Source organism: Balaenoptera musculus, chromosome 9 (genome assembly GCF_009873245.2).
Source record: "Balaenoptera musculus isolate JJ_BM4_2016_0621 chromosome 9, mBalMus1.pri.v3, whole genome shotgun sequence".
NCBI lineage: Eukaryota > Metazoa > Chordata > Mammalia > Artiodactyla > Balaenopteridae > Balaenoptera > Balaenoptera musculus.
Genome location: NC_045793.1, coordinates 33,426,592 through 33,442,254, shown reverse-complemented (window position 1 = coordinate 33,442,254; position 15,663 = coordinate 33,426,592). Strand labels below are relative to the sequence as shown.

Sequence of the window (15,663 nt, the reverse complement as noted above, 5' to 3'; positions counted from 1 at the left end):
GCTCATTGTTCTGTCAGTGCTAAAATCTTAGTAGATTTTTGATGGCCCTTAAATTTTTGATTTTGAGCACTTTAAGCCTTCAGATCTGCAGAGGCTATTTTCTACTCTTATAATTTAAGAAACTTATAAATATTAATATTCTATACCACAGAAACAAAAGTCTGACTGTTTTAAAAAATAAAAGGGGGGGGGCATGGAAGAAGGAAATACATGCATTGTGTAAGCTAGAACAATTCTATTTTATATTTATCCCAACTAAAGGTCAGAGCATAATAACAAGGCATAGCATTCATTAGGATCTTACCATATGTTAAGCCATGCTGAGCACTTGATTTAAGCACTTTTATTTAATCCACACAAGCATATAAGGCATATACTATTTTCATCCCCATTTTACAGATGAGGATATTGAGATACTTAGACCCTGAGGACCTTGCCCTAGGTCTCACAGGCAATGTAGCTGAGGCAGGATGTACCCCAAACCTGTCTGACACCAGGTTGACACCTTAAATCACTCTGCCAGCCTTTCTCATGAACTTCTGGGGGGTTCATGGTCTCTGGTTTCAGTGGATGGGTTCTACAAAAGTTTTTACATTTAGTGTTTGCACATCAAATTAGTCCACAAAGAATTATTTTGACAGTTTTAATAAGATGAACTTCTCCCAAGGAGAGTGAAATTTTAGTCTCTTAACTCAGGCTTTTTGGAGACTGAGCCCAAGCAACGCCAGGGTGTCTTTATAAGACTTCTTTGCAGATCATGAGAATTTTTTTTGTAAGTACCTGCATTTTGCTAAGTTTATGACCCCTGTGTCCTGCTATACTGATTCTCTCCCTATCAGAAAAAGGGCAGGGCTTCCCTGGTGGCACAGTGGTTGAGAATCTGCCTGCCAATGCAGGGGACACGGGTTCGAGCCCTGGTCTGGGAAGATCCCACATGCCGCGGAGCAACTAGGCCCGTGAGCCACAACTACTGAGCCTGCGCGTCTGGAGCCTGTGCTCCGCAACAAGAGAGGCTGCGATAGTGAGAGGCCCGCGCTCCACGATGAAGAGTGGCCCCCACTTGCCGCAATTGGAGAAAGCCCTCGCACAGAAACGAAGACCCAACACAGCCATAAATAAATAAATAAATAAAATTTAAAAAAAAAGAAAAAGGGCAATCCACCTTATACCATATGAAATCTATGCAAACTTAACTATTGACCTTGCCTTAGAAATCCTGCTTAGAATTTATTTTAGGTCTTTATATGCTATGTTTCAACTAAAGTATTTAGTTTAACTTGAGCATTTGAAGAAGTGTTAGTATTTCACTTTTTAGTTGGGTGTATGCCACAAAGCAACTACCATATTTCTGGTCCTATATCAGTTTTCCTGAGGGAAACACACATTAAAAACATATTATTTAATTTTCAGATGCTGGCTTAAAGCCAAGTATATTTATTAACAATTAAATCCCTTTGACAGGTCCACATCTCTAAGAGTTACTGAAAACCAGACCAACAAATCTTTCAAACATACATGCTCTGGAACTAGGAAAACAAGGAATACTTATTAGCAAACTGTGCAGTTGATTTGCTTATGCAATCGTTTATTAACTTAAATAAGACATTGTGATTTCTTGAGCACTGTTATTGTCTAAAAACAGTGACTGTGGGTGGGCTTAGCTAGGAAATATAAGGTGTGGAACTTATTTGTGGAATTCAAGAACATTACCGTTGACTAACCATATATATAATAATTCTTATTGACTAATGAGGCCAGCCTAAAAAACATTTTCTATGAATAATAGAACTTTACCTGGAACTGTAACAATTTTGTTAACAGTTTTCTCTGCTTTGGGACTTTAATTCTGGTTAGTTTTTGATTCATACATGGTAAAAGATTGACAGTATCAAAAACATTCTATCTTTGGGTCCAACAAGAGAGAGGTGAGGCTGGCAGAACTGATCTAATTTTTCAGAATGCGTTTCATTTTATGAACAGAGATGGCCAGTCAGAACATAAATCTGTACTAAGTGAAAGTTGTGCTTCAGAAAGATGCTCAACGTTGATGAGGATATACAGGAGGTTAAAGCAGTCTGGCTCTGTAATTCAGTTCAGTTTTATCACTTTCTTTTCTGTTGATATTTCTTACTTTTCGAGAGTGATTTCTTTTTCATCACACCCAGTTCTCTTGGTTCAGACCCATTATGTATTATTTATCTTAAGTGGCATCATAGGATCTATTCTTGGAAGTCTTTATTAGGCCCAAGATTTACTTGCCTGTAAGGCTATGCTTACATCTTGTACAATGTCCATTTGTGTTGACTTTGGAGATATTTCCTGTAGTCAGAACTTGGAAGTATCTGCTTTGTGCTGGTGCCCCAGTGGGCCGAGCTCAGGGGCAGGCCCGGCGCTCCACAGCACTGACCTTGAGGGGTGCTGGATTGGGCAGAGCACAGAACTAGAAACTCTGGATCCTTTGCCCTCCAAACTTCTCACATATAAAATACAGGATATCTAAATATATATAAATGTAAAATACAGGAGGCTAAGTTTGAATTTCAGCTAGGAAATAAATTCAACTTGTTTCCTAACTCCGGCCACCCTATTATATAGACTTTAGTCTCTTCATATGGAAAATATGGATAGTAATGGTACCTACCTCCTAGGCTTGCTTAAAACCTGGTGCATATGTGTATATATTTTATTTTCTGTAGCAATCCTTGTTAGGTAACTTGTCCAAGGTCATGCTCAAGTATTAGAACCAGTGTCCAGAGCCCCAGCCTCCATGTTGCCTCAGTCAACATGATGTCAATAGCTAAGAACCCCTAATGAGCCAATAACAATGTAAACACTATGTTAAAAATATAAATAGCAGCACAGTTGCCATATGCTAATTTTTTATTACTATCCATCAGGAAGCTTACTGTCTGTATCAGTCCTTATGTGTACAGGTAAAGCTGAAAATAAAATTCAGGGAGGTAGAAATTTCTCATAAGTTTCCTAGTGAGTCTATTTTTTAAAGTCATTCATTCAAACCTATTGCAGAAGATTTGAACTTTGAAATCTATCATTCTTTTAAAGTGGACTCTAGAGAAATTAACAGTACATAAAACTGGAACTTAAGTATTTAACATCTCCTGCATTGTTCAATACCTTCCCATTGCTTCACAGCAGCACCCAAATATCTCAGCATGGCATTTGAGGCTCTCCAGATCTGGCCGAGACTCAAATTTGCAGCCTCAGCTCCTATTAATTCTCAGTCATGAGCTCTACCCTAGTACCCTTGTCATTCTTCAACTTTGATGTTCTTTCTACTCTTATATCTTTCTTTGTCTGGAGTCCCTTCATCCTGGAAAGCATTTTCCCTATCTCAGCCATAGGAAACCTTTATCTCCAGCTTCAACACCCAGCTCTTTTATGACACAACCTTTCTCTCCTCAACTAACTGGCCCTTTGGGTGATTTTTCTATTATACCATCTAGCATAGAGCTTGCCTCGCGACTGTATTTCACTTGTCTTCCTGATTAAAATTTAGTTTCTTGTGGTCAGGATTTTGTCTTATTCTTTTCTACATACCAGAAACAGTGCTTTTCCCAAATTTAGTCCAACAGCACATAGGAACAGTGCTCTAGAACTTGCAGTGCCTTGAGTTGAAATTTTGGAAATCCACCAAATAAGCTTTGGGCATGCTCATGGTGACTAGAAGTTATGTTTTTGGTATTTAAACAAGGTTTTCCCTTTTATTAAGAAATAATACATATTCAGTTTCGAAAACTTGTAAAATTAAAGACACACACAAAGGGGAAAAAAATATCACCAGTAAACTACCTTCCAAGGACTGCTGCTGCTGCTGTTTTTTGTTTTGTTTTGTTTTTTTTCAGTACAGAAATGCTGTGTGTTTATCTTTCTCAGAAATTCTCAACAGAGACAACATGGAAAGGTAGATAAGGACAAAAAGATGAAAGCAATGGGTTTGAGCCCCCAAGCCCAGCACTTCACGATTGTATGACCCTATGTGTTAGTCACTTGATCCCTCTGAGGCCCAGTTTCGTCATCTGAAAAATAGAAATACTAATACTGCTCTTTATTCCAATAGAGGTTTTTTAGAAGATCAAATTACAAAGGATTTTGAAGGTCTTTTGTACATTAGCTAATGCCGTATGCCTATTTTTCATTAGTATGTTAGACTGTACCGAAGATGAGTCTATGGGTACGTGGAGAGATCAGATTGAATCCTAAGTACTAGTTCAAACTGGATTTGTGCCTGACTCTACCCTGAGTTACAGATAACCTTCACGTCACTAAAGGGGGGAGGGGGGGACTAGCTTTTACTGAGCACCTACTACTTGCCAGGTTCTGTGCTATTCACTTTACCCTTGTCTTTCCATAGCACTACGTAATCCCCTTTACATCTGAAAGAGCCTGAATTCAGTGATCTAAGCCACCGGTATTGCAGGGTTAAAATGAAGGTAGGTCTCGCTTCACATCCCTTGTTCCATCTTCAGTATGGTAAGAAATACTTTTGGGGAAAAGTATTTTTATGGAATTCCTCTTATTCTTATTATGGAAATGTCCAGTGATTGAAGGGCAGTATTTGATTGGGTACATGGAATATTTTGAGATGGATTCTCTTAGGAAAGGTAAAAGAAGTTGTGATCATTTCATGTAGAAAGAGTGGACTAATTTAAACCTGTTTTCAAGATCCTGAAAGGAAACAAATGGTGGCTATCAACCAAGTAACTTTCACCTGAAATTTACCTTAACCTATCTTAAAATATAATTTAGAAGTTTTCATAGCATGGCTTCTTTAGATCTAAAAAGAACTGCTAAGAGAAGTTATGGACTGTCTTTTTCGATAAAGTGTTTGTTTTGAACAAGGTAGATTTATCTTTTCAAGACTTATTAATAGTCCTATTTGGAGGCAGAAAACGAGGCTCAAGATGAGTTTCAAGAAAACATGAAGGAAAGAAGCATCATTACAAATTCTGTTGAAGCTGTGATTAAAATAAAGTGATATAACAGCATAGAAGATCTAAAATGATATTACAGTACAGAGACACATGAGGGTGCTCTAACCAGCTGCTATAATAAAGGAATTAAACTGCTCAAATGTTAGGGGAAAGTTAAGGCCTGTTGTGAATGGCAGTGTTGAATTCTGATTTGTAGCGTTGGCTAAGCAGAACAATCTTGGAATAGATGGCTTTTCTTTTAAAATGTATTGGCCCTGCCCCTTGCTCCCCACCCCACCCCACCCCATCCCCCCATTTTAAAAAGTAGATGTTCGTAGTGGACAATTTGGGAAACACTGAAAAGCACAAAGAAGAAAAAAAAACTGAACGGATGTGGCTATCAGCCTTGGAGGCTGGGGTTTTCTAGAGCTAGGCCAGTCGGAGGCTTAGCTCAGGAGGCCTGCCTTCAAACTCAAGCCCAGCCTGTTCTCATTTTGATTCCACAGACCTTCTGCTGGTACGAAGGGGGAGTAGAGACTGGGAGTCTAATGACCGCAAGAAGAGAATTAGAGACGCATGTTTGTCTCAATACATTTACTCTCATTAAAGTTCATATTCACTGACATCATGCATCTCCTTGAAACAGTCTGCCCACCCACCATTAATTAAAGCCACATTTAAAAAAGTCAGTGTGTGCACTTTTATTCCAATCAAAAGTAGCCTCCTAAGTTTTGCAGAGTAGGCAGGAGAATATCTGAGGCTTGACAGCTGTTCACCTCTACACAGTGAGGAATCATGTAATTTACATGAAAAGTCATGTTTATTCAGAGCCTACAATATAATAGCTAAGATCTATTGTCTTGAAGAGTAGAAACATTCAATATCTAATGACCTATTCAGCAAAATTAACATTTGTTTTGATGAGTCAACGTTATTTTGGATGCAGTGTATGACCATATGCTCTTATCTGTACAAATAATCTGAGAGATCCAACTATATACTGTGCTTGAATAATTAAGCAGCATTCTCCTATCAAAGACACCACACTTTATAACCTATACATATGGTATCAATGTCAAAACAAAGGTCAATGTAAATTTTTCCTTATCTAAACCATTGCACAAACAGTAATTACCACAGTTGTAGGATTGCACAACCGTAGTCTATACTCTTGGCAGTAGTCACTATAAGTTCATAAATTTGTGAAAATTAGGAATGTTGATTTTCCAAGTTCAAGAAAGGTACTATTTGTAAACTGCTCAGGTCACACTCATCTTATTCCGTGTGCTAAGCAAGACTCCTTTCCTTCCAAATTCCTTTAAACGAGATCTGTTCCCTCTGTGAGCCTAGTAAAAGGGTTTTCATCCAAACAGATCTACATTCTTTTCTATTCTTTTTTCCTATTAAAGCCCCCCTGGGGACTTTTCAATTTTATGCTGATCTTTCTTTATATATTAATGTCAAGCACATATTTATTTTGTGTTGATAAAAGACAAATTATAGTTATCTCTTCTCATTGGCAGTTAGATTATTTTAGAATGGTTCTGACTGAATGTTTGATTAGCCAACCAGTTTATGCTTCTTACACAAAGGCCTAATGTGCAGCATTCCGATTCTCTAGTTCTTCTGGTCAAGCCACCATGCCCAAAGACATGGCTCATCAGTGGATCTGAACACTGGCATTGAAATGGTTTAATCCTAGGCCAAACCACCTCGGGGCTGGGAGTTGAAACCTGAATTCTAGTCCTGGCTTTTCTTCTGATTCTCCATGTGACCTGGAGCACTGGAGGGTCTATTTCCTCATCTAATAAATGGGAGTTAGGGAACGAATATTGACCAGGTACCCACAGCCCAAGAGGTTAGTCAGGTCTAGAGGTTGAAGGGCCAGTGTGCCTCTTTGGGGCATGTCTTCCCCTAGTCCACTTACTCATCCAGTACCAGAAACCCCTTAAAAGCCCAAGGTGGGGCTTTTAAGAGTGAAAGCAGCTTCTGGTTCTGAAAAGAGCTTCCCTGAATCTAGAAGAAGCCAACAAGCCATGCCTGGTGAGTTGCTTTCATGATAAGTTTGAGAGAAGATGTTCTGGGACTTGATACCCCTTAGATACAAGCATTCAGCGTCCCACTGGTATGTGGGATGCAGCCCTATCCTCAACCACAGATGCTATCTTCTGACTAGATGATACAGTATCCAGAGAGACCATAGGCACTTGACTGTACCCAATGCCAAAAGCAGTGGTTGGACTCCTTCAGCTTAGCTGTGGGAGGGAAGGTAGAGTGCAGGTGGGGATATTTCAACCCAGTTGGTGGTATTCTTTAGAACAAACAGCTCTGGGCTGGGGGACAGTGGGAAGTTGTGATGATAGCATTTTAGCACTCTAGGAAGGCTTAAGATAAGCTTGCCTTAAGTGATTTATAAGGCCATGCAGTCTACAAAACGAGCACCGCTGCAGTCCATACCTTCCTGCCGGCTCTGTTGTTGTGAAGATTCATCAGGGCTCTGGCATCCTTTCCTTTCCTTTCCTTGGCATCCACAAAGGCTCGGGCAAACTTGATCCCATAGTCAATGTTATCACTGCAGCCACCCCAGTCGAAAGTGCCCTTGCTGTCCTTGGCGGTTCCCTTCTTCTTTGGGTCACAGGAACAGGATTTTAATTCTCCTTGGCTACAGGCCCTGGTGATGGCAAATACAACTCCAGCTGAAGAGATGGCGTAAACAAAGGCAGATTCCCGGCTACCTGTAACAAAAATGCTTTTCTTAAAAGCAGTCTGGCATTGCTCGTTCTGAATAACTTTCACACGATGGCTGTTTAATACTTGTTCTGCCTCTGACATACTTTGCCACTAGACAAAGTATCCTTGAAGAATTCTTTCCTAGAGCCAAGGCTCGCTCTTGAATATGAATCATCACGCTTAATACAAGCTTTTATCAATTTGGATAACTGTAGGACAACTATCCTTAAAGTAAAGAAAGTATAAAAGAAAATGCAGCAAAAGCCTGCCCTGCCCAGTTCCTGGCTTCATATTAGTCTCATACATGTTCTTGCTTTAACCTAGAATCCCACATGTCCCAGAAGAGAGGAGCAGGGCATCTCTAGACCTTGGTTTCCTCCTCTGCAGCATACAGTCTGAATTCTGCAATTCTATCATTCCATAACAGATTTTGGTATTCGTGCTACTACAGCTCTCCCTGAAAAAACCTTCCAGACCTCCAGGCATTATTGCGGACACTCGTATGTGTGTAAATGATTGCTACTGAAATACTGAATTCAAAGTAATCTAGGGGCTGAGGTGGGAAGACAGTTCACAGCAGTAACCAGCACCTCTGGTTAACCCTGGAGAGCTTTGGCTTGGCATCAGCTTTCACAAGTAACGGAGAGATTATTGAAGGCAATATGCAATATCCTTGAGTTACATACTACGTCTAACTATTAAGGTGAATTTACTTTCTTCTGGGACACCTGCACGAATCACTGGTATTGGGTAAAAGACAGTGAAAAGCTTTTCTTTGTTTTTTTCTGGAAGGAAGCAAATTTACCGCCTATAATTAGACCTGGGCAAGAACCCTTTGGGGTGCTTTCTTAGAATTGTTCTTTATTAGAGCACAGGCTACGTTCACTTCCAGGCTGAAGGGTACATATTTCAGTGCGATAACTACATTAAATTATTTTAATAATCTGTAGTAACTCATAACACGGTGTTGTGGCATAGTGAGAGATATAAGGCTCTTTCGGGTCTGTGTGCACCTCATTTTTCAAGTGGAGCTGTATTTCACTGTTATTAGCATGCCTTTTTACTAATGGCTGCTGCAGCAAATATATTCACCATCGCAATAGAAGCCGAACAAGCTAATGCCAACGCAAGGCAGCAAATGGAGAGCCATTTGGTGATTCACTATGTCAAGAGGAGTGTGACTTTTTGAACCACACAGCTGGGAGAACAAGCCACCTTTTCGCGTCGAAGCCCTGCTTGTTTCCGTTTGTCATTCAGTGCTAAAATTTATTATACATCCCTTGCAATATTTGCTCTGCTAGTCTCGTTGTTAAAAATCAGGAAAACGTATCTACACCATATTAAATGGCATTTGCCTCAGCCTTCAAAAAATATCTCCCCCGAAACCTGTAACCATCCAGAAAAAAGGAATCAATCATGCCTTGAAGTTAGGTAAAATCAGTTATATGAATATTTGCCATAGGTAGCAGGTAGTGCTCTCCAGAGAGAAATGTGATGGTTGTGGGAGCTGTTTTAGAATTCCAGATTATGTTATAAGGATCACAGATGATTTTCTAAGAGGAATTGACATGTTTTGTAAAAGATGGTGACTAATAGATGCAAATGTGGCTTAATCTCTGCTAGTGGCTTTCAGATAAATAAAATTTTTATTTTACCCATTTTACCACGTAGGAAAATACCTTGTCCATAGTCATCCCATTGATCTGCTAAAGCCTGGTTTTGGATTTGGAGTTCAGTGCCCACATTTAGAGATATCATATGGGGGAAAATTCCTGAATGCATAATATATTTTGCACTAGTCTTATTTCTTAAGGAGAAAGGAGAGAAACTTTATGAGGTGGTCTTTTAGGGGAAAGCTATGGAAGATGCAGATGATAGAATGTCAGTGACCAGACAGTATTTTGAAGGTTAGTAGAGGAATAAATTGTCTAGGCACAGAATGCATCCTGGCCTAACTTGCAAACAACTACATTGACTTGTTGGCTGAAAGAAAAAAAAAAAATCACTTAAAAAATCTGCTACATTTCAGAAATAATTTCCAAAGCAACACCATCACCTTTCTAAATATTTGTCATTTATTATTCAAATGCATTACTAAATAGCTAGATATTTGTTTATTTAAATAAAAAATTAGCACATGGAATATCTTTTCATTTTACCTCCAGATGTTTTGGTATATCATGTAGATACGGCCTTAAGATGTTTTCAGTTAAGTGTCTTAGATGAATCACTAAAATGCTATGTGCAAAATAGTAGCACATTTCAAGAGTTGGCTTTGTAACAAAACAAATTTTGATCTCGGGCCTCTTCTTAGAAAAACTGATTCTTTTTAAAGCCATTGCAATATGAAACAAGATCCAAATCTAAATGGTGATATTTAGACTTCCTGATGTGTTACTATTGAAGTTTCTCTAATTTTTGGCTTGAGATAAGTCAAGCAATGTTTACTAAGTGTATAGGCTGGGACAGGCAGCTGGGAAGGCAAAACACTAGAAGCTAGGCTTTCTGGAAGGTTATGGGCTGTTCAACTCTTTTTTTAAAAATGCTTGCCCTTTTTTTTTTTTAACAAGGATGAAACCTAATCACCTTTTTGTTTAAGGCTTATTCTAGAATTCTGGAAGTATATGCAAATTCTTGCAGGATTATTTTTGAGTTTACTAGTTCTGTCTTTACATTTCTCTGCCCGTGTCTGGTGATAGTCGGTTGAATGAGCAAATTACGAAAGTTCCTAAAAATCGTTCTGCCTTACTCTTGCTCTCTGAAGCAAAAGAGGCAGATGTTCTCCATTTCTCTATGACCACAGGATATGTTAGTAACTTTTATGTTCTCCTTATATGTGGTACTGCCCTTTGGCTTTCCTATTTATCTATGAGGACATTTAGGTTTCCGAAGGAGGAGTTCTTTACAACTCTAAGATGTGAATTTCCCTCCAAGCAATTAATTGTAAAACTCTTTGGATAGCTTCATTGGAATTTCATGATTATTTCCAGGATAAGCTACCTTAGGCCAAATTCAGCCTCCCCATAACCGACACAAAATCATCGCTGACAGTCACAAGAGTTTACGTAAATGTCCAGGAAGAAATCTGGCCTTCTGTGAAGATTGGAAAGAAACTGTGTAGCATGAGTGTTTTAAGTTTTGAGTACTTTGGCAAAGCATTCAGCTTCATCTGAAAGAAATCTGAAGGGAGTACAGTTATAATCTCTAATTTACCTGAAGCCTTAGACTAAGTCAAACTTGTTCTGCTTTCTCTATTTATAACCTTTTCCCTCTCAGCCATTCTACAGCTCTGAAGAAACAAACATTGCCAAGATTAAGTTGAATGAATCTCCAGCTTTGGCAGATACACTCTCTAGAATCAGTGGTCAAACTTGCCTCCTTTGATTTGTTATCAGAAGGGGTTTTTTTTTTCAATATGGAGACATCTTAATGGATTTTCATAGACAGACTCTATAGGTGATCATTTTATAAATGAGAAGTACACTTAATTTGTAATCATTGGAAAATGGTTGTGAGACCTTTGAAAAGGAAAAATCCTGATACATCTTTAACACCAAGAGCCTGTACCTAATATATGCAAAGATTTATTGTGCCAGATATTTGCAAACTCTCTTTGATAAGGTCCAGCACTTTAATTGATTCACTGGTGAGTTAATCTAGGTGAAGTCTTAAAATTCCATGTAGCTGAAATTTATTATTATCCATTCAAAAATTTTGTGATGTCATATCAAAACTCCAAAAGGAATGCGGAAGAATATAGTTCTTAAACCAGAGAATAAAATTGCAGAATATAGCAGTAAATTAACTTTAGGGATACGCTAAGAGTGAGAGTACTACGCCCTTGGGGGAGACATTCAGCTATGCATTTGGACTCATGAAACCCTAGGGCTGTGATGATTACCTGATAGAAACACCCTCTGTTAAGCATTACCAAGTGCACAGCCCAAATGATTTTCTTAGGATTGGGAGGGGGAGGTGGGCAAAAACAAGTGGAAAGTTTCCTGTTTCTGGGGTTCGCACATAAACTGTTGTGTTTTCAGTAAGATTTCCCAGTAGCAAATGGGATGTGCTACTTCTTGGAGAATGCTGCTAGGACCAGGTTAAGGGATGGGGATGTTTTGAAAATAAGATCTGATTTTCAGTTAATTTTCTCTGATTGTGTACAAGTTAGTAAGCTACTTTCCACATTCAGAACTTTTAAGAAGTTTATTATGTAATTAGATAATGTTCAATGTGCTTTCTAAAAAAAAAGAAAAGGAAGAAACCACAGGCATACCCCATTTTATTGCACTTTATTGCGCTTCACAGATATTGTTTTTTACAAACTGAAGCTTTGTGGCAACCTGCATTGTCAAATGATGGTTACCATTTTTTAGCAATAAAGTATTTTTAAATTAAGGTATGTACATTGTTTTTTCAACAGTTAATAGACTACAGCATAGTATAAACATAACTTTTATATGCATTGGGAAACCAAAAAAATTCGTGTGACTTGCTTTATTGTGGTGATCTGGAACCAAACCTGCAATATCTCCAAGGTCTACCTCTGTGTATTCATGGTTCCCACCCCTACCCTCCATAAATATCCTTCTGCTTAAAATGTACCTGGAGAACAGGCACTCACTACAAGTTCATCCATCCATTCATTCAACCATTCAATGAATGAGTGATGCCTATAACACACAAGGTACCAAGTAAGGTGCAGGGAAAGCAGATGAGTTCCTGCCTTACAGAATTTACAGTTTACTGAAAAAAATGTTTAATTTAGAAACAGAGTGACCCGAAGCTGAGCAGCCGAATGGGAGGTCAAAGGTGGTGAGCAGAGATTTGTCTCTGCTTCTTAATAACACTGACTTGTTATTGTAATAATGACCATCTATGGCCAATAAAAGATTTGGGCATTCTATCCCAATCTTCTGCTCTTTTTCTTCTGGAAGTTTCAAGTCCCAGAAAGAAGAGTTAAAAAGTCAAAAGCGCTCTGTGGCTGCTGCGTCCTTTCTTCTAGAGACAAAATCTGAACCTGGAGGGACAGGCAGGGTTGTGACATGACATGGATGGACAGAGCCAAGAATAAAAAGACACCAGCCTGGGGCACTACATCCTCCTCCAAAACTTTAGACAAGTTTCTTGATTTCTCGAGTCCTTGTCTGTAAAACGGGACAAATGCCACCCAACAGAACAAGCTCCTGACTGAATACCATGCAAGACAAGATGAGCAGGGACTTTGAAGACCAAATAAGGGTGTGTGTATGTGAGGGTAGAGCCCATGAGCTGCGAGAAGGCGGGAGACTTACTTCGAAGCAGGACCCTGCCGAAGAGGCCGTGATCCCTGTCCAGGGTGTTGCAGTTCCAGCGGTGCTGGCGGAACTGGTGCTGGCACTCTGCTGTCCACTCGGCCACGCCCAGGCCGATGGCACGCATCACGTCCGGGTGTCGGTGGCACAGCTGCCGCTGGCGGCTCACCAAGCCTGGCACATTGTCACACATCACCCTGGAGGAGCCACCTGTAGCTCTCATGTACCTGGGAAGGACCAACACGGGGGAGAGCACAGAACAGCGAGGCCTCACACGGTGTTTCCCAGGAGAGGGAAGAGCTCAAAGCAGCATTTCAAATACGAATTCCTATCCTTTGGGGGATATTAGAAGGCAAAGGTTATTTAACTTTAGTTCACTGGAGAAGCGGCACAGCAGGCATGGTGAGTGATCCGGTAGAAGCCACCCCAAAACGGAGTGCTGACTGTTTCTTGGACATGAAGCCGAGGCCACCAGATGATGCTCTGGGCAGGGTGGGAGAGGCAAGGTCTGCAGCTGGGGAATGGGATGAGGGGGGAAGGGGCAACATGTTTTTGGAAGATGTCTTCCAAGAAGACTCTGATTTCAACACACAACGTGTCTGGACTTGGCTTTGGAGGAAGCTGACCTTTAGAAGCTCCTCACTCCCATTTATTTGATCTAATGTTTAAGTGTCTTAAACTGTCTGTATCTGTCTAATCAACACCTGCCGGTATCTGATGTTATACTCTCTGCACAGGCATGCCATTCTTTTCCTACTAAAGAATCCGTTAAATATTTCCATTTTCCAGCTCTTTTTGGCTTTTATAGAGAACCTTTGGGAAAAAATCTTTCTATTGTTATTAAGGACACTAAATGTTTGGAAGAATCAAACAGTGTTATAGCTCCATAAAGTACTTTTGAGAAGAAACTTTAACAAAAAATTACATCATCATCTCTACCCAGATGTTCTCTATTAGTTGTGAAATGTTTAGAAAGGTACCTTTTATATAACCCAAGCTGCCATAGGTGTCTTTTGAAGCGACCAAACAAGGAGAATGTCTTTTTCTTGTATTTTCATTATTTTATATGATCATAAAATCATTACAGCTGTGACTCCCCAAAAATATATTTAAGTGACAGCTGAGAGACAATGTGACAAAAAGCCTGGGCAATAAATAATGTTTATACACCCATGGAAACAGAAATAGTCATTTTATTGAAAAACGGTCACTCTGATAAATCAATCTTTGATCTATGTCAGCAATGTCAAGGCTAAACGCCTTTCTGTTCAAAGTGGCTTAGGAAGGAATTGAACCCCTTTTCCCATCAATGCTTTCTTTGCCTTGCTCCTTTGAAGGGCTCGTGTCTTCCTAAAGTTCCCTGCTCCAGTGTCTCATTTGGCTGAGACGCCTTACTTTTGCCAGATTCTTTTAAAAAAACAGCACATCATAACAGATAACAGGTCTTTCTGAATCAGTGTTTTAAGTATCAGTTCGGAAGTTTTTAGGTGCGAGAACGTTAAAGAGCTCTCAACTCTATCTCTTCTCAAGATGAAGGAGATGGAGATGAGTTTCTGGGTGGGGAGAGCCTCTCCCTTTGGAACTTTTAAGGATGCTAAGACCTGTTAACGCTTCAACGTTCCTTCACTATGCAGAATAAATCGAAGATCCACGTATAAAGGACAGCAGCAAAGTTACTCTTTGGGGTGACTGTGGTTTCGAACTGACATCTTAGAGCCCCCGGCCTCTGGAGCTTCGTATTAAGGCGGTAGTCTCTACCTGGAGGCAGCAAAATGTTCTTCCGCCCCACTGGGGTGAAGCACTAGGAATGTGGAAGGACGGGAAAGAAGGCAAAATCACACGCTTTGGGTTCTACCGCTCCTGCCCGCCGGAATTGGCCCGTCGGTTTTTATCTTGAGGGTTTTTGGGGGGGAGGGGGAGCATGGGGGGACGATAGTGGTTTTGGAGGTAAGTTCACCCCCCCCATACACACGCGCGCGCGCGCGCGCACACACGTCTGTGCTAGTAGAGCGAGAGACCCGGCTAGCGCTTGTCTCAAAGATCCCGATTTTGCTGTCGCTCAGCCGTATCCAAATACACCGACCATCAGAGCTCTGTTGAGGGGGAATGGAGGGGGGGGAGGGGGGGGGTGTTGAAGTTGTCGAAGCTGGAATGGGCTTCCAAGGAAAATCGAAGGGGCGATAGGAGAGGGCAGCAGCTGGGGTTCGGGTCGGAAGCCGTGACTGCCGCGGCCGCGGGGAAGCGCCGCCGGGAAGGGTCTATGTGGCCACTGCGGTCTCCACTCCCATCCCCAAAATACCCCGGCGCCCGTGCGCGTGCACTTACCACCATGAAGAGCTGACCTCAGGGCTGAGCCAGGTCAAGAGCAGAGGGAGCCAGAGCCAGATTCCACCGAGACAGGCGTTCATATTAACCCCCTTGCGTCCGCATCAGGTCAGACTCCGTGTGCGGGCGCCATGCGTGCCCGGAGCAGAAGCGCTCAGCGCCGGGAGCGCCTCGTCACGGCCGCCGGCGCCTTGCCGCGCCCCCGCCCCCCGCTCGCGTCTGCGGCGAGCGGCGAGACTCGCTGATAAAGTTTCAAGCGACCAGCGGGGCGAGCGATAAAGGCCAGCCGGGGCCGCCTCGCCCACAGCCAATTCCCCAGGCGCGGCGAGCGCGGGCTGCCGGAGAGCTCTGCGCGCCTCCCGCGCGCCCCGGTCCCTTCAGCT

General features: G+C 41.2%; 1 protein-coding gene across 1 annotated transcript in view; it reads right to left on the bottom strand.

The window, feature by feature from the left end:
• Positions 1 to 15,663, bottom strand: part of WNT2 (Wnt family member 2) — a 43,705-nt gene extending 28,042 nt beyond the window's left edge. The window contains exons 1-3 of the mRNA XM_036862795.1: positions 15,281 to 15,663; positions 12,956 to 13,182; positions 7,389 to 7,666 (exon numbers count right to left, since the gene is read on the bottom strand). Of these exons, the coding sequence (XP_036718690.1) occupies positions 7,389 to 7,666; positions 12,956 to 13,182; positions 15,281 to 15,363 (588 nt within the window). The 5' untranslated portion in view covers positions 15,364 to 15,663. The remainder of the gene's footprint in view (positions 1 to 7,388; positions 7,667 to 12,955; positions 13,183 to 15,280) is intronic.